This window comes from Armigeres subalbatus, chromosome 2 (genome assembly GCF_024139115.2).
Source record: "Armigeres subalbatus isolate Guangzhou_Male chromosome 2, GZ_Asu_2, whole genome shotgun sequence".
Classification (NCBI taxonomy): Eukaryota; Metazoa; Arthropoda; class Insecta; order Diptera; family Culicidae; genus Armigeres; species Armigeres subalbatus.
The window spans coordinates 24,915,728-24,942,095 of record NC_085140.1 but is presented as its reverse complement, the minus strand read 5'-3'; the positions used below and the strand labels follow the sequence as shown (position 1 = coordinate 24,942,095).

At 37.6% G+C, this 26,368-nt stretch overlaps 1 protein-coding gene across 2 annotated transcripts in view; it reads left to right on the top strand.

Annotated features, from left to right (window-relative positions):
- The window catches only part of LOC134218274 (syndecan), a 144,761-nt gene that overhangs the window by 94,713 nt on the left and 23,680 nt on the right, over window positions 1-26,368 (top strand). Inside the window, exon 3 of one of the 2 annotated variants that reach the window (XM_062697207.1) lies at window positions 9,712-9,922. In XM_062697207.1, coding sequence (XP_062553191.1) covers window positions 9,712-9,922 — 211 coding nt within the window. Of the gene's footprint in view, window positions 1-9,711; window positions 10,028-26,368 lie in introns of both variants that reach the window. The other variant, XM_062697206.1, reaches the window with a different exon arrangement.

Below are 26,368 nucleotides of genomic sequence, written 5' to 3'. Positions count from 1 at the left end.
CTGTATTTGTTATTTTGTGCACACTATTTCTGGGAAATTTTATCCCTTGAGAGGTCAACGGAAAGCCCTCTGAAAGATCTCATCCGTAAAAGTGGCCAATTCTAAAAGTTCATCCCAGAGTTTCGCGATTTTTTCGTAATCATTCATTCTGGCAAATTATTGTGTCTGCAATCAATAGTACATGTCTTCTGTGACCTCCAAATGCCCCAGAAGCTACGCGATTTTTTTTTTCGTAATAATCTATCCTGGCGAATTATCAATGCAATCAATAATAAAAAAAAATTGTGACCTCCAAATACTGCAGAAGTGGTCCTCTCCAATGCACAATGTGTATTTTTTTTTCTCATGCAAGGAAGATTAATAGATTCGATAAAAACTTGAAAAACAAAATTAAAAAAAAAAAAAAGTGCGAAATCGGCGGATGAAGAAGCGAAGTGCGAGGAGATAGAACAGTTGTGCCGTTCTCAAGAAACACGCAAGTTCTACCAGAAGCTCAACCCATCCCGCAAAGGCTTCGTGCCGCGAGCCGAAATGTGCCGGGATAAGGATGGGAGCATCTTGACGGACGGACGTGTGGTGATCGAAAGGTGGAAGCAGTACTACGAGGAACATTTGAATGGCGCTAAGAGTACAGGAAGTGAAAGTCAAGGCAGCGGAGGAGATGACTACGTCAATTCAGCGGACGATGGAAGCCTACCAGCCACCACCTTGAGGGAAGTTAAGGATGCCATCCAACAGTTAAAGGCCAATAAAGCAGCTGGTAAGGATGGTATTGGAGCTGAGCTCATTAAGATGGGCCCGGAAAAGCTAGCCATTTGCCTGCACAAATTGATACTCATAATCTGGGAAACTGAACAGCTACCGGAGGAGTGGAAGGAAGGGGTTATATGCCCCATCTACAAGAAAGGCGACAAGCTGGAGTGTGAGAACTTTCGAGCGATCACCATCCTTAATGCCGCCTACAAAGTGATATCCCAGATCATCTTCCGTCGTCTGTCACCATTAGTGAATTAGTTCGTGGGAAGTTATCAAGCCGGCTTCGTTGACGGCCGCTCGACAACGGAGATCTTTACTGTACGGCAAATCCTTCAAAATTGCCGTGAATACCAGGTCCCAACGCACCATCTGTTCGTTGATTTCAAGGCGGCATACGCCAGTATAGACCGCGTGGAGCTATGGAAAATTATGGACGAGAAGACCTTCACTGGGAAGCTTACCAGACTGATCACAGCAACGGTGGATGGTGTGCAAAATTGTGTGAAGTATTCGGGCGAACACTCCAGTTCATTCGAATCGCGCCGGGGACTAAGACAAGGTGATGGACTTTCGTGCCTGTTGTTCAACATTGCGCTAGAAGATGTCATGCGGAGAGCCGGGTGTAGCAGCCGGGGTACGATTTTCAATAGATCCAGTTAATTTATTTGCTTCGCGGATGACATGGAGATTGTCGGCCGAACATTTGCAAAGGTGGCAGAACTGTACACGCGCTTGAAACGTGAAGCAACAAAAGTTGGACTGCTGGTGAATGCGTCAAAGACAAAGTACATGCTTGTTGGCGGAACCGAGCGCGACAGGGCCCGCCTGGGAAGCAGTGTTACGATAAACGGGGATACCTTCGAGGTGGTCGAGGAATTCGTCTACCTCGGATCCTTGCTAACGACTGATAACAATATCAATCGTGAAATACGAAGGCGTATCAACTGTGGAAGTCGGGCCTACTACGGGCTCCCGAAGAAACTACGGCCAAAAAAGATTCGCCACCGCACCAAATGTGTCATGTACCAGACAAGGATAAGGGGAGGAAAATTAGATCGACACTCATTGCTTCAAGAGACCGAGAAACGCGTGTCTTACGTATTTTACCGAAGACTTATTCGATTTCTTAACTACTTAGTGACGACTAAAACACGCACTGCACAACGCTTGCTCAATGACTACTCCGAAAAAACACGCACTGAGCTGATTAACTTTATTACCGGTCACGCAATGCAGAACACAATATTTCGGCAGATCGCGCAATCCTTCTGCTGTCCGATCCGAAGCAAGAGAAAAAAACGCACTGACAGAACAAACTGTGTTTGAGAGTAGGGCACAAACTAATAGTTTGCTATTGAATATAAAAAATATAAAATTTTGAATCTTGAATTGTTAGATTAGATTTGCAATCGATTGAAGACAAGATCTAGGGATTTTTTTTTCAATAAGCGTAATTGATTTTGACCTTGGTTTTTGAAACCGCTATTGTGCGCTTCATTCAAACTATTTTCGTCATCTAATGTGCCCAGAAGAAGGAAGGCAATCTATGTGGTAGTAGCGTAAGTTGAGCAAACTATGCTGAATAAAGAGAGTATTGGCCGTTTCAATTTTCAATGTCAAACACAGTTACGCCGATTTGAAAAAAAAAGAACCTAGAGATCTGTAGAGAAATAATCGACTTATTAGCCTCCGGGTATACCCCGTTAGGCATAAGTACGTTAGGCATAAAATGACCCAAAGAACAGCCCATGACATAAAGAAGGCAGAATTATAGCAAACGTCCATTATGCCTAGCGTACTTATGCTTACTTCCTTATGCCTAACGTCCTTATGCCCAACGTCGCACACTGGGGCAGCCCTGGTCCAAACATGGAATAAACCTCTCATTCATTGAAATGATGAAATTGAAGGTATCTTCAGCGAAGTTTCAATATACATCAATGGCGACATTTTGGTCAATATTCCCAATTTTTAACGATAATCGCATAAAAGTCCTATACGCCAAATTGGCCAAACAGCGTTTTTAAAGTGTGATTTCTTCAGACATGTTGCTTATCACTTAATTTCGATGAACCTTGCTAAAAATTTCATATTTCCAGAGCCTACTGTGATGATTTATTTACTTATTTTGAAAAGACAGACCAAAAAAAGAAATTTGATCAGTAATTGTACTTTTTCAACACTTTTACTATTGGATATTATTCAAAATCATAGATATTGGTAAAATACACGATTCGTGGCGGTGATCCAGTTAGAAAAAATGATTTTTGGCGATTAATCGTGGAAAAAAGGCAAATTTATGGTATTTTTCACATATGCCGTTTATGCGATGGGGCAGAGACGGGCAGCTGTTTCAATCGGCAATGGACAGAAAAATTCATGCCCTTTCATACAAACACTTTCCCAAAGACATGATATTCGATGATTTTTTTTTTAATAAACTTTACTGAAAGCCAGTACTGATGCTAAAAAAATACCTCCTAATGATTTTCGATTAGTTAGGAGGTTAAATAATTGAACAACATGGTACGATGAATGGAATTAAGATTTGCATCGCATTTGTTATACATATATTTAAAAACTGATGAAATATTATTATTGTCCCTTTGAAAGATAAAGTTTATTAGACATATTCATATCGATTCGACATAGAAGAAATTAGAAAAGAGTTAGTTGTTTAAATATCATATGGACATTTTATTTAGTTTTTTATACTAAGCATGTGAATATTAGTACATATGTACTATTTTGACTATGTATTGTGATATTTGCAAAAAGTGTAGCATATCTGCGGTTTTTCCTTTTGTTGTATTTTTTATATTTTACTGTTACACTTCTTTATAAAATATAAGAAAACACGCAGATACATAGGACACTTTTGCAAATATCACATTATTTACTAAAAATGATTATGAAAATACTGGTACATATTGTTCAATATAAAAAGCTCATGAACAAAAAGTAATCCATACAATATTTACAAAGCTAGTCTTTATCCATTTTCTTCTGAGTGTATACAAATATTTTTAAATAAAATAATATCTTCCGAAGGGGGCAATAACAATATTTCATTAGTTCTTATATTTTTTTCTAACAAATGCGATGCGAATTTAAATTTAATTCATCGTACCATGTTGTTCAATTATTTATCCTCCTAACTAATCGAAAATTATTAGTAGAAAATCATTAGTACTGGCATTCAGTAAAATTTATTTTGAAAAAAATCATCGAATATCATGTCTTTGGGAAAGTGTTTGTATGAAAGGGCATGAACTCTTCTGTCCATTGCCGATTGAAACAGATTAATCACTAAAAATCATTTTTTTCTAACTGGATCACCGCCACGAATCGTGTATTTTACCAATATCTATGATTTTGAATAATATCCAATAGCAGTACTGCGCTTTTCATTCTCATTCAGAGCGGTCTCGCGATATTTACATTTTATTCGCTCCCGCTTTCATAGAAAATATAAACAATGAAAGGAATTCTCTCATATTTTCACGGATTTTTATTTCATGAAAGCGCATTAAACTATTGCAAACAAGCTGTTTCTTCTTCGAAAATGTTATATCTAACTCGAAAATCAAAAACAATGCAAGCATTTTATCGACTAGTCATCGTTATTTGCACATATCTATTAAAACTATTGAGAAATTCAGATTTCAAAACAAAGCAACATTGCCATCATGACTGCTTGTAATATGACAGGTGACCGGGAGACGGTTACATTTTCATTTGGTCTCTTGAAAATGAAAATGCAACTGTTTTCGCTTTCACATGACAGTCACGAAAACTACCAGTACTGTCCAATAGTAAAAGTGTTGAAAAAATACAATTACTGATCAAATTTCTTTTTTTGGTCTGTTTTTTCAAAATAAGTGAATAAATCATCACAGTATGCTCTGGAAATATAAAATTTTTAGCAAGGTTCATCGAAATTAAGTGATAAGCAACTTCTCTGAAGAAATCACACTTTAAAAACGCTGTTTGGCCAATTTGGCGTATAGGACTTTCATGCGATTATCGTTAAAAATTGCGAATATTGACCAAAATGTCGCCATTGATGTATATTGAAACTTCGCTGAAGATACCTATGATCAATTTCATCATTTCAATGAATGAGAGGTTTATTCCATGTTTGGACCAGGGCTGCCCCAGTGTGCGTCGCGAACCCTTAGCCTCCAAAACTATTATTTTTTTCTGGGCGATCTCCGTCTCATTCTTCAAAATTTTGAAATGTATCTCCATGTCCGTATCGAGACAGAGACACGTTGAAATCCCAAAAATTAAAATGTTTTAGAAAAATCTAAAAAACAATAATTTCATTTTTTTCCTTTTATTTACTTCAATTTTGAAAGGCTGATGAAACTAATATTTAATTTACACTAGGGATCCTGTAATGAAAGATATGCAAAAGCGGCCATTTTGAGCCAATCGAGCATTGAGAACTGTCGAAATGTGAGCCAAATGAACATTGTTGCAGATTGAGAGATATTGCGATTGTTATGAAATAGAAAAGAGTTATCAAATAAAAAATTTGGTTTACTTTCGCAAGAGGAAGTAGTTCAGTTTATACATCCTATTTGGGTAATTTAGGGTAAAATACCCACTAGTGGACCCCCTAGTAGCGGAGTTTTGTTCTTCTTGTCATAAGGAGTAGAAATTTTCAACATAATAATTCTGTTTGATATCTAATAACAAGTTCTGCATCACCTGTTCACGATACGTACAACACTCAAATACACGACGTTATTCGTTGAAATTAACATTTTAAAGTCTGACTGAATTCGCCCTATAGTAGACCCCCTGGGGGTCCATAATAGGAAATTGCTTCCCTATAGTCGACACTTCATTTGATTTTCATGTTTCGTTTCGGGACGTTCTTCTTCCCTATTGTGGACCCCCCAAAATATTCCTATAATGGACACTCTTGTGTTTATTTTTTATGGAATTGTAAAAAATCATCTAATTTTACTTTCCATAGCATTTCCAATGCATGTAATCAAATCATAGGACTGTAAGGTAGGTTCTCCCGATGGAATTTCAAAGCAAAATATTTACATTGTGCTGTAATAATGCAAAAACGGCTGGAAGGTGCACTATTGGTTGGGGGTCCACTATTGGATACTTTACCCTGTATTGCACTTATATTTTAGTGAAAATTCCCATTTAAACACTGTTAGAGTATAAACAAACAAATTCCAAATGAATCTGTGTCAAAAGGTCGAAGGACAAAAGACCGAAAGGACAAAAGGTCGAAGGGTCGAAAGGTCGAAGGGTCAAAAGGTCGAAGGACAAAGGTCGAAAGGACAAAGAGACAAGGAATAAGTAGTGAAAAATAAGCCGTAAGAAGGAAGTAGGGAACATAGGTAAATGAGAAGTGAAAAGTGAGAAGTGAGAATTGATAAGTATGAAATGAGAAGTGAGTATTAAGAAGTGAGTGGTGAGAAGTGAGTAGTGAGAAGTGAGTAGTGAGTAGTAAGAAGTGAGAAGTGTATAGTGAGTAGTGAGTAGTGAAAAGTAAAAAGGAAGAAATGAGAAGTAGAAAGTGACAAGTGAAAAATGTGATGTAAGGAGTGATAAAAATGAGAAGTGAAAAGGTAGAAAGAAGGAAGGAGGAAAAATAAACGGTAAGAGAGAGAAAAGAAGAATGAAGAACAACAGCAGAAGAAAGAATAACAAAAAAGGAAGACAGGAGGAGGAAGATGGAGGAAGAAAAAAGAAGGAAGAAGGAGAGAAGACACAAGGATGCAAAAAAAAGAAAGAAGCAAGAACAAGGGTATGGAAAAATAGAAAAGAAATAAGGAACAAAGGAGAAAAAATAAGTAAGAAAAAATGAGGAAAGGAAGAAGGAAGAAAGGATGAAGAAAGGAAGAAGAAAAGAAGAAGAAAGAATAAAAAAGGATACAAGAAGAAAAAAGGAAGAGAAAAGCAAAAAAAGAATGAATGAATAAAGAAGGGAAAAAGGAGGAAGCAATTGAAAAAAAACGGAAAAAAAGGAAACAAGAAGGAAGAAAGAGAGAAGAGAGAAAGACTGAAGAAATAGATAAAAAAGAAAGAAGGAAGAAAAGATAAAAAAAGAAGAAAGAAAGAAAAACGGAGGAAGAAAGAATAAAGAAAGACGGAACAAAGTAATAAGGAAGAAAGAAGGTGGAAAGAAAACAGAAAAATTAAGAAAAATACGAAAGGAAAGAAGAAGAAAAAAAGAGGGAAGAAAGAAGTTAGAATGAAGAGAGAAGTTTGAAGAAAAGTAGAAGAGAGAAGGAAGAAGGAAGGAAAAGGGAAGGAAGACACAAGGAAACAAAAAAGAAGGTAGACAGAAGAAGCAAATAACAGGGAAGGAAGAAAGAAAGATGGGGTAAATAAAAAACAAAGAAGGGAGAAATAAGGAAGTAAAAAGGAAAACAGAAGGAAGAAAGAAGGAAGAAAAAAGGAAGAAAGAAGGAAAAAAGAAGGAAGAAAAAAGGAAGAAAGAAGGAAGAAAATAGGAAGAAAGAAAGAAGGAAGAAGAAGAAAGGAAGCAAGAAATAAAAAAGAAGAAAGAAAGATTGAAGAAAGACGGAAGAAAGAAAGAAGGCAAAAAGAGTGAAGAAAGAAAGAAGAAAGAAGGAAGAAAAACTGTTTCCTGAAAAACTGAAAAAAAATGAAAGAAGGGAGGAATAAGAAAGAAAGAGAGAAGAAAGAAGATAGAAAAGAGGAAAAAAAGGAAAAAAGAAAGAAAAAAGGAGAAAGAATGAAGAAAGACAGAAAAAAGAAGAAAGAAATAAGGAATGGAGAAGGTGGAAAGAAGCAAGAAAGATGGAAAAATGAAGAAAAATAAAAAAAGAAAGAAGTTAGAAATAAGGAAGATGAAATATGGAAGGAAGAATGAAGAAAGAAGTAAGAAAGAAGAAAGAAGGAAGAAGAATGGAAAGAAAGAAACATATTAGGTATGAAGGAAGAAGGAAGAAGGAAAAAAAGAAGAAAGAAAATAGAGGGTAAAAGGGAGACAAAATAATGAAGAAGGAAGAAAAAAGAAGGGTCTTTCTTCATTTCGACCTTCTTACGCAGTTTTTTTGTTTCGACCTTTTGTCCCTTCGACCTTTTGATCCTTGATCCTTTTGTCCTTTTGACCTTTTGACATTCGACCTTACGTCCTTCGACCTTTTGACCTTCGATATTTTGTCCTACAACCATTCCAAATTGTCATCAAATGCCAAGTCAAAGCTTTAACATTTTGCGCGGTGGCGAGTGTGCTCCAAAAGTATCAACGTTGCTAAATCGTTTGGAGACGTATTTGCATATCTCTCATCATAGGATCTCTAATTTACACGTTATGACGTGAAAAAAAGTACAATATAAGAATCTATGACAAAATGTCGAATGACAAAAAATTAAAAGGTCGAAAAAACAAAAGGTCTCAAAGACAAATAATCGAAAGGGGCAGAAGGTCAAAAGATCTGGATTTAAAATTTGTTTGAGTTCTATTTAGGGTTGTGCAATTTCAAGAACAGACGTAAATATGCGTCAATCGGGCTACTCCTTCCATGTGCATCCAATCCTACCTGGATTAAGGATTTTTGAAGTGTGCATAGTTTTACTGTTTCTGCTCATCATATTACCGGTATTTTTCGACATTGCAGTTCCTTAAGCAATGAAAATAAAAGTTTTTTTTTCTTTTTCCGACGTTTTAAAAGACTACGCAGATCTACGCCATCTTTTCTAAGGATTGGAAAAAAGGTGATTTGTTTTCAACATTCAGAATCGTCAAAATAATCCATCAGTGTATGACATGTATATGCGTTTAAGTGGATGGTGGGTTTCTCCTCCAGTATTTCGTCATTAAACCATTTATGATACAAACAGAAATAGTGTACCCACCCCTTGTCATAAGACGAGTTATACTATTCGATTTCATTCCATCACTTGATTATAGCTTTTCAGTAACGTATTTTGACCTCAACAGTAAGACCTTCTTCAATGTCTTCAGTACGTGACACAGAAATAAAAATAAAACAGTAAACCCAGTGTGATTCGATATTGAAGGGATCATCGAGATAAGGAACCGAACATACTTGAGAACCAGTATGAAGTAATTTAAGGGTCAGCAATTCAGAAAATCTTTTTTAATATAACATAAATTGCTTCTATAAATCGATATCAAATTATAGATCATCGACTCATGGAAGGCCCAAGGTGGAAAACAAGAACTGGTTTCTTTAGTTAGTGCATTCTAGTAAAAATGGCGACGAAAATGATGGTTTAATCTTTTTTCAAGCTAAGATACATTTGGTGGCGAGATGGATCTGTATAGGTCTCAGCCGAGCAGTTGTGAAGCAGAAAGCAAAGAAAAAAAAAAAGATATTATTTGGTGACGGTGAGCAGAAAAATTGAACGGTTTCCCTGTATACCAATATTAAAAATGTATTCATTCTTGTGATCCATACGGTCACACCCTTTTGATGAACTATTTAACTTATTTTAATTTGGTCCACAAAAACTTCATTATTTTCAGCACATAGACATTATAAACTTTGAAACGGTGAAATAGATAAATATAATGTTTTACTTTCCAAAATCGCTGTTCTGCTCCAATGTTTCTCACTTCAAAATTTAGCCCGCCTGGAAACCGTACAGCTACGTTTTATTCGTCAAGCTTTGTCCCATCTCTCGTGAAACCACCGCACCAGCATCTCCGCCTTGCGTCGCTGTCTCTTACCGTATCTAGAAACAAGATAATAAACAAGTTGACAAAAAGCAGATTCACGAAAGTTGCAGCGAAAGTTTTACTTGGCGAAATAAATTTCTCCAATATCCTGAATTGTATGCCCGTGTGCTTCCTCGCAGATTTCATTTCATTTCTCTCTTAAAAGCAGCCATAAATAAAATTAGTTGAAATTGACAAGTTTTTCAACAAAAGGAAGTCTAATTCTAATTCCGTTCTTTTCCATCTTTTCTCCCCCCTCCACGCAGATTCGCGACGATCTAGAGAAGGAAGACGACGAATCTTCCGGCTCCGGGTACGGGGACGATGACGAGGACTCCTCCGCGCGAGGCCCCAGTCGAAGCAACAGCGGCAGCACCGGCATCTCGGGCATAGGCCTCGGCGGCAGCTCAAAGGGCGACAGCGGCGGAAGCTCATCCGGCGGGGCAGGTTCCATCGGCGGCGGCGGCGCCGGATCAGGTGATCATGAGCTCGACGGGCGCGAAGATGACGATGAAGATGATGATCTCTACACAGAGACCAAAAGACCGTCCATTGATCTGGGCCCGACCGACGACGAAGATAGTCAGTTTTGCATGGCTTTTTTCTTTATTTATCTTTTAAGTGTAGGGAAGCAAGGTGTAGGGACTTAGAACGAGGCGGGGTACGGGGTTTTGCTTCCGTTCTCCAAGCTGGGAATCAAACGTGACAAGGTTTGAAAGCATATCAAATTCCAGTCACGGTTGCTTCCCTGAAGGGAAGCTCGCTCGTACCCCACCTTTGGTAGCACATCAGGAGCCTTTTGAGGTTGAGGATTTTATTTTTAAGATCAGACTCCGTATGACTCTCTATCATTTCACAGCTTAGGGTGGAAGGTGACTGTCGAACCATGTTTCAAATTCGAACGTTTATCTACTTTGAACCAAACGAATACGGTCTCATCGCGCACCGTCCTGACCTACTTTCTTCCGGTTAACTTGTTACTCTCTTGCCATGTTCTTTGTCTCTTTGCTGTTCGTATTTGTTCGAGCCGAAAATTCTTCAATCAGTTCAATCGTGTTTTCGTTGTTGCGTATTTTTGCATGAGCTCGTTTTGGTCTGTTTTCCGAATATATTCATTCATTGCATCACCCAGCTGCATTCCATCACCGTAAACAAACAACTCATCAATACTCGCCCGTCATCTCCGTTGGTGCTAAATTTAAATCCATCTTCCAGCAAAATATTTTTTGTTTTGTTTTTCTGTGAATCGAAATCATGACGCTTTTATTGATCGCTCGCTGCTATTTCGGCGCTCTGTTGGTTGGCTGGTGTAATTAAATCAAGCATGATTTTTGAAGACGTCCTAGGTCAGAAAAAGAAGCTCTGTTTGTATTATTTATATTTTCACTTGTTGCAGTATTATCATTATACGTTTATTCGATCTTTTGTGCTTCGATATTCACTAAGAAATCTCTGAAAAATATTATATGAAAGGGTCTTTCGTCTTAATGTTACATTTGGATCGTTTTTAAAAATCATGCTCAATACTCTTGATCATATTTACAATGTTTTCTGAAACAGAAACAGTAAAAATGATGTTCATAATTTTATTAGAAGATTTGTTCAACTACATACCTTGTCATTTATAAATTAAAAATGGTTAAAGATTATCATTGTACATTAAAATTATATTGATGGCTTATTATCAAAGTTTTTTTTTCGAAACTTTAGCTTCAGGTAATCAAGGATTCATTTAAAAATGAACAATATTTTAAAAACTTCCGGAGGCTTAATTTCGTTTTATCAGGAACAGAAAGGAAACTTTTTTTTTATAATCTGATTAACTTTGCACGTCGAAATATTTCCGATCATGGAACTGACTTCTCGGGAAACACTGTCCCATCGTTTGTTTTCTACCTTCCCATGTACCACCCCCGCTCAAGCCACGTGCAAAGTCTTTCATAGCTCGATATTATAAACATCGTCGGGTAAATAAAAAACAGCATTCCGCTTCAAATATTAACCAGAGCATTCGGTTGATTTTTGGAACAACCGCAAACATGCCGACGACAATCCACGCTTGTTCCACACACCTTCATCATTGATTCATGTTCATTCTCGGTAGATTTTGCGAATTTTATGTCAATTCATCAGAATCAGAATATTGTGTTGCGTGTTGCTTTTCCCCCTCCTTCCCTGACCGTACCCATTCGAGTGACCATTTCCGTTGGGCCAAACGTGCCCTTAATCAGGACCATCGCACAGATGTGCTGCTGCTGTTTGGCTTATTCGCTGGAAATTACCAATTTTACGATCCACCAGTTGAGCCGTGACTTTCACATTTGCTACGATAATTATTGGATGGTGAAAACCGGAGTTTATTGTTTCTAGGCCAATTTCGGTGCCGAATCATTTGCGGTTGCAACCACCACCGAGCGGTGACAGTTAATTAGTGGCTAAAAACTTCCTTGCGCCACAGTCAGTGGTAGTTATTTAGTGCAGGGAAAAGTTTCCAGGCTTCGACTCTGGCGAAGTCTGGTTTGGAAAATCGGAAAACCATGAACGCAGTTGTGCTCGCTCATTCGATTCGTAATCGTATTGACATTTGAAAGGAACTGTGGAAATTGTTTTCACGTGGCTAATTACTTTTGAATACAGTCTAAATTAAATGGTTGACTATCACTCACGTGTTTCATCAGGACTGTTCTTTTTTCATAGCGATTAGAGCAATGACGTGTTTTTGATTTACAATGTAAACTTGCGCTTTTAGAACTGTTTGCTTTTTGAGCAGCACCGAGGCAACGAAACATATAGAAGAAATGTTCCGTTTTCCATCTCACTGAACATATATTCATCTCATCGCAAAACAATGAAATACAGCACAAATCTTGTCGCTTCTTTTTGCTAACACGCGTGCTACTGCTGACAAAAATCACAAAAATAAGAAACAAATCAAATTCCTTTTCATTGCTTTGTTTTTGATGGGATGGAAATAAGAGCTATGGGATGAAGTGCCGAACCGTTCCCCTATTACAATTTAAAGATAGAATCAGTATCTCAAATAACAATTCTTAATGGTTGGTTTTTGTTAATATGCATTTGTCCAATTTTAACTTGACTTCCTTTAAAAGATTTTAATTTATTTTTACAAATTTATTTCAAGATTTTTTTTCTTGCTTTTACTCGACCATTCATGTATTGAGTGATTGGTATACTCATATAACGTGAGGCATGTTTAACCCTTTTAGAACGGATGGGTCATATATGTCCATCGTTTTAGATGGACTGTGAAAAATCACAGAAGAGAGCTAGGACCCCACTTTCTTCAGCAAAAATGTTCATCCTGATCGGCTTTACAGGAAAAATGTTGAAGGTCAGGTTTGACTATACCCTTCGCTTCTGAAAGCATGCATAAGAACCTGAAAAGTTTGGATCCTATACCCAGTGGCGTCGCGTAACCTCACTTTTTACCTGTGCACTGATAAAAAAAATAAAAAATTTGATATGTCTACAGCCCAAATGGAAAATAAAATGATCAGAGTCGTTTAATCTAATCAAAATCTAGTTATTCTATACCTTTTCGCACAAAAATTCCTTAAATTTAAGTTCAGTGCACAGGTAGATTGAGGTTAGGGAAACGCCACTGCCTATACCACATTGTTTGATAATTCTAAACACCCAATCAAGTTTAGTCATCCTGATCGTTGAGACAGTGATTAATTTTCAGAAATTCGAGATGCTCAAGGTTCTCCAAAGCATTCTCGAGTTCAGCTCAAAGTTTTTCTTTTGTTAAATATCTTGTCTGTGCATATGCACAGCACATGTTTCGAAATGGACAAATTGATATGAAATTTGCGGAAAAAAATCCACGTGTCTTGGATGGACTCGAACCCTCAACCTCCTACTCTCTAGATAGGCGTGAAAACCCCTACACAACAAGACCACTTAAAGGTCACGTTTGCGGAAAGCCATCAGAATCCGAGTATCAACATCCACCGCGATTAGCTCTTTTTTGCAAATTGAAAATCTTTCGGATGCTTGATTTCTCAAATCTTCACATGTGCTTTACTGTGCTCAAAGTGCTCATGTGCTCAAAGAATCTACCAAATCAATCAAGGCGTTTGCCATCTTTGGCATGTACCCAATTCAGTCAAATAGACATATGCGCATAATGTACACCAAATTTACCTTGAATACGAGGTGTTCATGGTACTCTAAAACGTACTCGTGCTGAAATACTTAGGAGAGCTGGAACTATCGCATAACCTACACAGCATCCAAAAGACAGTGCTTCTTGGAACTTGTAGCATCGTAAGAAGATTCCTGAACCACCATAACTAATACATCCGGTGCAAACGTTTATTATAGGATTTTAAGTCAACCGGCGAATGAGGTTCACAGATCCTAATCCCCTTTGGCATTCATATTGCCCGGGGTAGGTGAAAATGGCTTTGAGACAGTTCGTCGAATGACGTTTAGTCGAATGACATTAAGTCGAAAGTACATTTTGTCGAAGGGACATTTAGTCGAATGGAAATTTAGTCAAATTGACATTTAGTCGAATGGACATTTAGTCGCATGTAAATTTAGGTGAATGTTGAAAATGTTTAGTCGGTAATAGGTAATAAGTTAAATAGGTAATTCGTCAATAGATTTTTGGTTAAATTTGAATATATAATCCACAAGATACATTGATAAACTGATTAGAGGAATCCAGTAGACGTGAGGAAGTTCAATCAGCAGCGGAAGAAACGAATACGGATGCCAATGAGGATTTTTCACCTGAGCTAACAGAAACTGGAGACCCTGATGGATTATAGAAAAATTTAAAGCTTACAGAAATAGCAAAATATTAGTTACTGATCTATTTTTTGGCACATCTCTAATCTATGTTATGGCACATGGTCAAAAACCAATGATATCAATGTTATTTTGCCAATACTTCATATTGAAACTCATTCTTTCACTCAATAAAATTTACTTCCGACCAGATGGTGATATGACATAATCTATTCGACGTCAAGTCTATTGACGAAACATCATTCGACTGAATTTCTTTTGACCAGGTGGAATAGATTCATCATAGTCGGTTAGCGGGGGTTCGCCAAAGTCAATATCCAGTCGGGAATACTCACCGTTTTCATATTATTTATTCTTTTTATGAACCTACCATTCTTCGGACAATATTGAAGCAATAATTATGTGACTTTTATAAACACCACAGTAAATCATTCATTTTTTTAATTGTTATTCACTAAAGTTCTTTTTTCAAATAGCCATTCGACGGAACGTCATTAGACTAAATGTACGAAGATTTTTCATTCTAAAATCTGATTTCGACTAAATGTCCATTCGACCAAATGTCCATTCGACGTAGTGTCCTTTCGACCAAATGTCCTGCGTCTCTAGTGGAATAGAAAATCATTTTCGACTAAATGTCCCTTCGACCAAACGTCTGTTTGACGTAATGTCCTTTCGACCAAATGTCATTCGACGAAATGGTATAGATTCGGTGAAAATTCCCAGCACGCTTGCTAAGGAAGTGCCAAAACTCTATAATAATAATAATTTTGCAATATTCTCAAAATGTCCAAGGTACTCCAAAATGATCTTGAGTTAAGATCAAGATATCTACCAGATGATCTATAACTAAGAAGATATTAGTGTCGAGCAACGTCCATTCGAATTTGGCTGTGGACTTTTTTTGTTGGGGCGTAGAACAGTGCTCACAGACTTGGATGATTAAATCAAACAATACGACTTCCAGGATATTTTAGCTAACCATAAAGGCCTGCAAAGATTCGTACAAGTCATATAACCCCAAGCTCAATTGAACTACTGGGATATCACATCGAACATCGTTAATAAGTTGGATCATTGGATAGGTGGAATGATCTGAGCTTCGGGACGTTTTGAAGAACCAAAAAGGGTCTATAATACAGTCGACCCTCGAGATGTATTACAATCGATATCGAGATTTGGAACAGAAGTTCATTGGAAAATTGTTCGAAAGAACTATCAGAGTTACCGAGACAATATTTTAGTAAGGCATTGGTTTCCACCAACCGATAGCGTGTCTTAGAACATCGACTTATGGAGAGTCCACTGTAGCTTGTAAAAGTAGTGAGTGAAATCCTACTAGCTCAATGTAGCTGCTGGAGTGTTTAGTGATGCACGAATATATCATCATATCAAGGACATTTTGGAGATTTAAAAAAGGCCTATAGTAGCTTGTAAAAGTAATGAGTAACATTCTATGATGGACCTGCTCAGATATTAGGCGATGCACAGATGCATCGTTCAGGGCTTGGCTGATCGGGTAGATCACATGTTTTGAACTCCAAGACGTTATTTAGAACCAAAAAAGCATTTAGTAGCTTGTAAAAGTAATGAGTGGAATCCTATCGGACCTGCTAGGATGATCAGCGTTGCAAGAACGCATCGTTCAGGACTTAGTTGATCGACTTGTTCTGAACTCCAGGACGTTTTGGAAATACAAAATGGCTTGTAGTAAAAGTAATAAGATACATTATATCGGCTCGACGGTCCTTCTGAAATGCCCAGTGATGCACAGATACATCGTTCAGTACTTGATTAATCGGGTAAATCACATGTTCCGAACTCCAGGACGTTTTGGAGACCCCGAAATAGTTTACCGTAATTCTGTGTGTTAGCAAATGATGATTTCAAAGTTATTTAGAGTCTTACCAATAATCATAGGGATTTCTGGGATTAATAATGTTTTCGTTCATTTAGTAATTTGGGCTCGATCATTTTGTAGTATGTCAATAACTTACTTCAAAGGCTACATTTTCAAATGTTTTCTTCTAGTGTGAAGGTTTTTCCACAAATTTACCAAACATATCTCGATCTGGTTTGATCGTTAAAGAATTCTGAGCTCCCAAAAAGATCGTTTGACAATCATGCGTAATCTTGGTAGTTTGCTTTGAATCGCTAGATCCATAACCATTTCTGAAAGTTAATAAAAAATCCTAGCAGTTAGCAATAATTGATTGGAACCATTGATGATTTATGCAGATCTCTATGATCTGCAACTTCTGTAGCTTGTAAGTATTCAAGTATGTCAGCTCTTGGGAGGCCTAATAATCCTGGAAAAGCAATGTCTGTCTTGAAAAAAAAAATCTTAAGTTATGTGAATATTCTCCGCAAGAACTTTCACAAGTTATTATTGAATAGTTTAAGTTGATTTCATATCATAACTGACCCATATTGAAATGGATTTTAACATGGGACATGGGACGGTTATGCTTTCAGTGGCAGTCGCGATTTCTCTACACAAGAACGGGTGCCTAAATCAAGAAGGCAAGCTCGATGGTCTAGTGGCTACCGCTTCTGCCTATAAGCAGGAGGTCGTGGGCTCGATCGCAGACTCGTCCCTTTCCTATTCTGCATGACTTTTTTTCTTCTGCATTTCATGTTCTACCAAAACGATTCATACTGTTATGCCTTCCACACGAACAGGTGCAAAACCTCCTGTGGCACTTATGAGATGTCGTAGAGTTCTCGGCAAAATTCAATACAGCTAAATTGTAAAATGCTGAAGCTTGATACCCATATTGCCATAGTTTTTCGAAAATATCCTAATTTGATGCTTTCTCAAGGACATCGGAACTTACCCCAGGGTGGCCAATGTCCCCAGAATCATATTCGGATGTCATAATCCTACTTGTCTAGCAAAATGCTGTAGTTTGATACCCACATTGCTAAAATGGAGCGAAAATATTGATCTGGCCATTTTAGGGCCGGTTCCCAAAGGGTCACTTCAAAGAAACCTGTTGTTGGCCATTTCTGTAACAGGTGTCATCATGATTTTTGGTTTTGATATAATTCCTTTATACAAATCTACCGAAATGGTATAAATAGGAACAAAATAAACGTCATTTTCTTTTCTTTCTTTCTTCTTCTTTTCTATATCGTCAAAAAAGGAAGTAGTGGTCAAATTTGTATAATAATAACTTCAGATAGGATGACCACATCACAAGTCCCAACATGTATTCTGAATTCAGGGATCCGTACAAGCAGAACAGTAAAAAAAATGACGAAATGGGATCAATTTGATTTTTTTTCATCATTCAGGCCGATACGGGTTAATAAAAGTCTATCCTTTTCCCCTAAAATATTCACAAGCACGTGGCCAGGACAGATCTCGACTGTTGGTGAGTGTCTCTGTGGTAACGGGTTACAGCGGAGATGATACTCTCATACAACAGTCTAGGCTTGTACAAATTTGTGCGAATCGCTTAATGCTAATGTTAGTACCGTCAACTGGGGGGAAGATGATCATTTTTAAGATAAAACATGCAATAACAATGTGTGTTTACATTTTAAATCGAAACAAATATTTTCAAAATATGTACTGCTATACGTTGCAATAATCAACAACTTTAGTTTTCTGAAATGCGTTCGCATTTATTAAAATAAATTAAATTATCACACATTTTTTGAATAATCTGGTTTGGGGTGAGGTTGATCAAGACAGCTCTACTAAAACCATTATGACCTAGTAGTCAAATAGAAATACTCGGATTTCTACCTAGCGGTAACATTACTTGAACGGAGAATATTGTTGACTACCGTTTCATAAAAAAATTTGACACTTTTGACTGACACATCAAATGATCATCTTCACCTCAATGATCATATTCCCCCCAGTTGACGGTACCAGAACTTTCGCCCAAATTGACCAAATATTGTTTGGCCAATCCTTTCCGGATGAGTGGCGAAAAAGCTTGGTCATTTTCACTAAGTATGGGCCCATTTCACCTCTTGTGTGTCCAAGGTCATCTTGAGGTTAGTAAACCGGCGGCTGCGTGACAAATTGGAAGGTAGACTAGAATTCTGACAGTACGCGTTTTGCCCAGGATACGAAACACGCACATACTTTGCATATTTGGGAGACACCGACCTGGTATCTCTGGATATCTCCAAGGCCTTCAACCGGACTTGGACTCCCTTCGTCCTCCAGCCGTTGAGCAGGTGGGGAATTTCCGGCAATATCCGTGCTTTTGTGATCAGCTTTTCCGGGCCCATCTTGATGAGTTTTGCCTCGACACCATCCTTACCAGCTGCTTTGTTGTTCTTGAGCTGTTGTCATTTTTCCGCTGCCTTGATTTTGACTGCCTCTACTCTTAGCGCAATTTAGGTGTTCCTCGAAGTGCTGCTTCCATCTTTCGATAATCACATGTTCGTTAGTCAAGATACTTCATCCTACACATCCATGATTGCGGCACGAGACCTTTGCGGCATACGTTGAGCCTCTGATAGATCTTGCGCGTTTCTTGATAATGACACAGCTGTTCCATGCCATCTTCTCGTACACCGCTGCATCCAAACTACGTTTCTTCTTCTGAAAGAGGCGGGTCTGCTATCACCGTTTCCTTTTCAAGAGCCTCAACCCAGCCTTTAAGTACCTCTTTATAATACAACTACAAATCTCAATTCGGTCAGCTAGGGGCCTTCTAACCCCCAATATCTATGCTGCCACAAAACACCTCGTTTCTTACATCAGGGATCCCTGGTCTTACACATCAAGCTCAAAAACGCTTCTCGAAAAAGTCCTATGCTGCTTACAGCATTTTGATTTATATATGACAATAAATATTTGTCGATTAACCTAGTGTTCGAATAAAAAAAATCCACAGCAGGGTTCACCAGAAAAGCCGATTACAACAACAAATCTAGCACTCTGTGTTCCTTCAGCCAACGGAAATACTCCCGATTCTGATATTTTTTTATCAGGGGGAAAGTAGGGTAAAATCACGACCTTTTGCGGTACGACTTTGGCCTCAAACCATAACTACATCTCCGGAGAGCATCGCATTAGAATTTCCATCAGATTGTCGACGATCCCCAACCGACTAGTGGATACCAACAAAATTTGTGATTAAATCTTGAATTTTAAAATTTTCGCCTATGGCAGGTCCCTTGGCTCTCAGGCCTCTCAATGAAGAATTGATCAATAAACTTTGACATAAATAAAGAATTTGAAAAAAGTTTGAGCGAGAAAATTACAAAACATTTTTAGTACGCTATTTCGTCTAGCAAATATGTTGGAAATATTGTTACTAATTTGAATAATTGGAATGGCGATTCCGATCTAGGTGAAAAGTATTAGGTTGTTGATTGCGATGACCAACACGGAACATCAGGTACAGTTAAGAGCTGAGCAGAATAGATACGTTTACGTACGGTTTGATAGTTTTCTCATAGAAAAACTGTCCAAACGTACGCAATAACATATCTATTCTGCTCAGCTCTTTAATGTAGCCCCTGGATACATCAACGATCCAAGATCGGGGGAAAAGCTTCGGCTGTCAAATCCGATACGAACAGTTTAACTGTGAGCACGCTTCTTAAGGCATTATTGGCTATGATTTCGCCGAAAATGGTTTGACCGAAAGCGTTATAAGCTGAAAATATTGTTCGGTCAAACTGGTCATTTGGTCGAAAAAGTCGAGACACTGGAGGCGGCCTTACAGTTGAAGTCGACATAGGTATCTGTAAAGAAAGCAACGTAGTAGAATTAAATAAAAAAGTACTAAATTTGTCTTATGACAGATGAAAAGTCGTTTGGTCAAACAAGTCATTTGGCCGAAAATGTCGTTTAACTGAAACAATCGTTTGGCAGAATGTCCAAAACTGTAGATTAGTCGATCCGGCGAAATGTTGTTTGGTAGGACAGATCATATAACTGATTTTTTTTCTTGCGAATTATTCCTAGTCACAACAATTACTCAAGTAATTCGAAATTGTTTCCTCCGGAAATCCTCTCAAATATTAGTGAAATGATCTGCCACGAGTCCCCGGAAACGCTTTACAGAGTTTTCCTTCATATTCGTCCGAGCATTGCTAAGGGGGCTTTTACGAATTTAAGTAATTTTTAAAGAAATATCTGCAGGAATTCGTCCACTCCAAACTCCTCAGGAAATGACCAAAAAAAATTCCTTCTTTCCTCAAAGTTCTTCTTTGAAACCCTCCAGTAGTTGCGCCTTAAATTTCGCCAAGAATTTCATTGGAAATTGCTTCCTTCCTCTGGAAATTACTTGCTTAGTTCCTTGGGAAATCTGACCCTCCGACCCGGAGCTCCCCAGGAAATTTTCTCTAAGAATTCTACAGGCAGTTCCTCAATATTTCTACCAGAAGTTGCTTCCGACTTTCTTTTGGAAACACGTTCTCTAGCATTCCTCTAAAAACTAGCCCAGGATCTACTCCGGAAATTTTATTAGGAATGCTCTAGGAATTCTCTTTGGAAATCGTTCGAAAACTCTTCAAACATTTTTTAAAGTGCTTCTCCGGGAATATTTCTGCAATTCATTCCCCGGGTAAAAGTACACATGAGAAGTGGGAAGTGAAAAATGAGGAGTAAGAGGGCAGAAGATAAACATCTTCTTATTTCTTACTTCTCACTTATCGTTTCTCATTCCTTACTTTCTTTTCACATTCCTTTTCACAAACACTATTGTTTGGCCACATAAAACTTTCCGCCGTATGAGCTGTTCGATCAAACGATATTTTGGCCTGTTCAGAAAAGTGTCAAATAACCCTTCATGCCAAACGGCAATTGCGGGCAAACGTCATTTTCGATCAAATTACTTATTCGGCCAAATGACATTTTTCGGCCAAATAACTTTCGGTCGGAAGGTTTTCGGCCTAATGGTTTTTTTTCGGCCAAATGCCATGTCAGGCAAAACAACTTTCGGCATAGTTGCCTGGCCGCAAAACTTTCGGCCAAAAAGCTCTTTTCCGTATGTGGTTGAAGTGAAGTCAAAATGCAATCAGTTAGAACATTGGTATTCAACCTGGGGTACATGCATCCCTAGGGGCACCTTCACTGGCCTGGTACGTTGGACAAAATCGCGTAATGGCGAATGTATTCCAGTTCCAATAAAAAATATTAATGAGTTTTTTTATTCTAAAACTTTGCATTGTACACAATATGTATGGCGATCATTAAATCAAGGCCTACCGCCTATGAATTTTGTAGAATGGGCCTTGTAGAATGCATGTGGGTTGTTGTATTTTATTTGGCACGTGCATTTGTTGTGAAAAACGGAATTTAATTCACAAATATACGTATTTTCAATGAAATTTGGATTATGTGCTCTGCAAAGCTGAATTTCGGCTCCTCACTTTGGGAATAAAGTTTGAATTTTGTAGAATGGGCCTTGTGGAACGTGTTACAAAAAATCTTAATACATGACTGAATTCAGCGAAGAAAAATCTTTCAAGTACACTGAGAATGGTTGAAGGAAGTAAAATACTGTTGACTAGTGTAATCTATCCGATAGAGACAAAATTTTGTTTTGAATAATTTATTGAGAATATTCTTCTGATCTTAAATTTAGCATCTGAAGGTTCAGAAGCTTGAGAGGCATAAAGGACTTTTTTTTCAAAAAGCTGAGTGGCTCCGGTTTAAATTGTTTTGGTAGCTCTCTTCAAAACGGCTCGTAGGACTATTTTTAAAAGAATCGGAAGCCTCCATTAAAAAGCCTGGAAATTCTGCTATAAGAAGGCGTTTCAAGAAGCTAGGAAGCTTTTTATCAAGAAGCTCGGATTCCTCCTTTCGAGAGGCTCGGAAGTCTCTTTCCAAGAGGCTGTGAAGTCTCCTCTCAAGAGGATCGGAAGCCTCTTTTCAAAAGGTTACGAAGCCTTATTTCAATAGACTCGAAAGCCGTCTTTCCAGAGGCTTGAAAGTTTACTTTCACGAGGCTCGAAAGCCACCTGTCACGAGTATCTGAAGCCTTTTTTCAAAAGGCTCGGAATCCCTTTGTAAGTATCTCAAAATCCTTCTTACAAAAGGCTTGGAAGCTTGCTTTTATGAAGCTCGAAAGCGTCCTTTCAAGAGACTAAGAGCCTTCTTTCAAGAGGCTTAGAAACCTCCTCCCAAGAGGCTCAAAGGCCTTGAAAACCTTTTTTTCAAGAGGTTCGAAAACCTCCTTTCGAGAGGCTTGGAAGCCTCCTTTTAAGAGGCTCAAGAGTCTTCTTTCAAGAGGCAAAGGAGCTTCCTTTCAAGAAACCTGCGAGTCTTTGAAAATCTTCAAAATCTTGTAAAAAGCTTGATGTATAAGGACAAGCCTCCCGGAATCCAAAACTAAACGCACTTGCGTTTTCAAGGACACTCCATTCAAAACGGAAGACACGCACAACTGTCACTTTTATTATTCCACGCATGCTGCGTTGCATTTCAAACAATCTGGAACAGTTTTCGAAAAATATCCATAAATATATTTAAAACAAACAAAGATAAACAAAATGGAGACTACTCTGAGATAAATCGTTGACTAACATCGGGAACTTATGCATGGAAGAGTGGTGAAGTCGTTTTGTGGACTCGGATGCATCGTCTCGATGAAGAAACGTCAGAAAATAGTCTGATCAGTTGTTCAAGACATGTTTCATTTGCGTTACGCATAATATATGTAAAAAATATAAATATAAAAAATTATACGGTAGTACGAGACCTTCAAGGTAGAATCGGACCTCGTTTCCTACCCCCAAATGCGTCACGTAGTTTGTAAATAGATCGTTATGGAAAAGTTGAATGTTATCTTTTTCCACGCTATTAATATTTCATATTTTTCAAAATTACCCTTTTTAGCGTTGTTCAAAATTATGTCAAAACTTTATTATTACAATTGCAAAAACAAATGCCAAAAAACCCTCACTTTTGTGAAGCTGTTCAACAAGCTTTTTCATGAATTTCCACAAAAGCTTTTTCATGAATTTCCAATTTTTTTTATTCCTAAAAGTAAATACGTCATTTCTTCGGGAGTTCATGTATTTGAGTATTGTTTCATCTGATACTATTCTAGACCAACATTTGAAAAGGGTGTAACAGCCAAAATTTATTCCTTCTGATTTTTCGTTCAAATACATAGCTATACATATACAAAGAATCAGAAGGAATAAATGTTGGCTGTTACGCCCTTTTCAAATGTTGCTCTAGAATTAAACAACAATTCTTTCAAGACAACAGTCTAACCAGATCAATCACTTAGTAGTGATTCTGCTTGTCTCGCATTTAACCTAGACACTAATGGAACGTACACACGGTCAAGCAGTTTGACCAACATTGACTCCACCTCTCGTTTTACCAACAGCGACACGAACAATCAATTTATTCGACCAACAATATCACACACGAACGACCGAAGCACCAACTTGAGCACCGACCATCAAAAAATATATGGGAGTTTGTGCAACTTCACTACAAATGCTCAAACATGTTCGGCGAACCTTGACTCCACCCCCGACAACTGAAACCAAAATCAAACCGTTTTAATTTTTTCCAACCGAGTCGCCAACTGTCAAATGGTTGTTCGAATAACTTCACACACGTTCAAACTAGAGGCCTGAATAAGAGAAACGCGGATAGCCATGTGCCGCCAATCGAACCGTCAGAAAATAGCAGCCAATCGAGCAGGAGACCTGTCAAGCAGCCAAAATGTTGGCTCAAATACTGAAAATGGCCAAATTCGATTTTATGCCATTTATCAACAAACAAAATTGAATGTATTTTATATTAGTTTGCAATAATATATGCAAGTCATTAATAGATTATGAAATGAAATTCCATTGTTTATTGGATTCAATTGTTATGTAATGTGGACACATAAAATAGCGGATTGTGAGATTTTATCTACATAAACCATTTCTTCCTTTTCATGTGTTGTTCTTTGATGAAGAAGATTGAATGCAGTGTTGGCAGAGTCATATTTTCTATCCGCGTTTCTCTTATTCAGGCCTCTAGTTCAAACATAGCAGCAACCGAAGCGTTTTCTGGGGGGGCGGAGTCAATGTTCGTCAATCTGCTTGACCGTGTGTACGTTCCATAACATTCGTTCAAATTTCTTCACAACTTTTATACTTATATACTTATATACTTTTAATGTAATGGCCGATCGTTCAATAGTCATCAACTAGGCTACGCGCTCTGTCGATTTGCTTGCAACAAGTTCCATTTGACATAGAATCTTTTCACACCGTTCCTTGATGAAAGCTATCCAGTTTTGACTATAGACGAAATACAATTTTATATAAGCAAAATGCATTTCAAAAACTCATTCATTTTCTGGCACTTATCCTAGACGGATTTACTCGAAAGTTGCATTTGGTGTGTCCTATTTCTTTGTTTCTTAATGAAAATGGGTCAGATCGAACCATATGGGCTCAGAATGTATGGCCAATTTTTATATGCTGAATACATTTCAAAAACATCCTCATTTTTAAGACAGTTATTCTTAACTAATTTACTCTCAACAAGTTACAGTCGATTAGGAACAATCTTAAAAGTTAAGGCCAAAATATTATTTTTGCAATTCCTGATCATAATGGGGCACTGCACCGACTGCTTCGTCTCTTTCTCGCTGCAAAGAAATTAGAAAGCAGCAATGCCAGTAAACGTCTAAACTTATGAGGAGCAAAAGAGAAAGAGATGTTTCCGTGCAGTGCCCTATACCTGGTTTACGGTGGCGTTTATAAAACGGCCTACTTTCCCATACCAATGAAATGGATGCTTTTGTGAAGATTATGCAACTCAGAAGGGTTGCAAAAAATCATTATAGCACTCTTTTGAAAGTTTTTTTTGAGCATTAGTGCATACAGTGCGGCTCAATAACATGGAATATGTTTGTTTTCTACAGCAGCATGATGTTTTGGGAATATTGGTCATGTGAAGTAAATAAAATTGAACCATTTTAGTACATATTTATCATATTAAAGTCCATTTTTCTTCATTGCAAAAAAAAAGCGTTTGCAACTCGTTGCAAAACTCAATTATTTCAACACTCGTAGTATTCATTTAACTCAGCAAGTAGGGACACGGCAGGTATTTTCGTCTGTTCGTCATAGTCTAGAAAACCAATAAAAGAGACGCTTTTTTGTAAAACTCATACGTACCAAATCGTAAGCTCAGGAGAAACGTTCTGCTATAGTGGAGTTCTAGCAAATGTACGTTGCTTTCGTTGCGTTGGTTTTAGCCCCTACGACGATGGACGGAAATACCTGCCGTGTCCCTATCGTTGGATAAATGTACAACTCTTGCTGAAAAAATCATCTTTTTCGAACTCAAACTGCGTTTTAGAAACTAACTCATTTTTCGAGCACGATGAAATAGAGATCTGAAATGGCAGTATAAGGAACGATTTTCTTTGAAATCACAAGTCATCACAATTTATTTTATATTTAATTTATTGCTTTCCTAGTATCTATAACGATGTACAACTTGGCCATAAAAACTAAAAAAATACTTTGTTGCTATTCCTCTCTTTCCTAGGTTCCATTTTTAAAATTCTACAATGCCAGACTGATCGCAAGCGAATGACTAGTATTAAGCGAATAGAAATTGATATTTCAGCAGTAGTCCAATTGTAAGATCCGAATTGCTGTTCTTACAATTGACCTACTGCTAAAATTTTAATTTCTATTCGCTTCGTACTGGTGATGTTACATCTATTCATTCTGTTCCCTTCCAACTTCGAGCTTTAGATGTTGAACCTATCGACAAATGCCAATAAATCAACAATAATCAAAATTAATGTGTTTGATTTAACTTCTTTGTAAATGTGGGGCCGCTTAATTGATAGGCCATCATTTTAAACAAGGTTTGACAACGCGATAAGAAATTTATGAGTGAATTTGCTTCATGTTCACATTATTCCTGCAGTGCAGTGGAGGAGAAAGACATTGTGATTGCTGCCATAATCCAGTAAAATGACGTATACGCCATTTTGCTGATAACAGCGCTAAAAAGTAGACCCAATCAAGCTTTTTATAGGAAAAATGACCAATGGTTATGCATAATTTAATTTGCCAAACAAATTAAAAAAAAAAACAAGAAAAAGCAAGTATCCATGATTTTCAATGTTTATTTTTCTTCCCCAATCAACTACTTTTAGAATCACGTTTTACGTTAATACTTAAGCT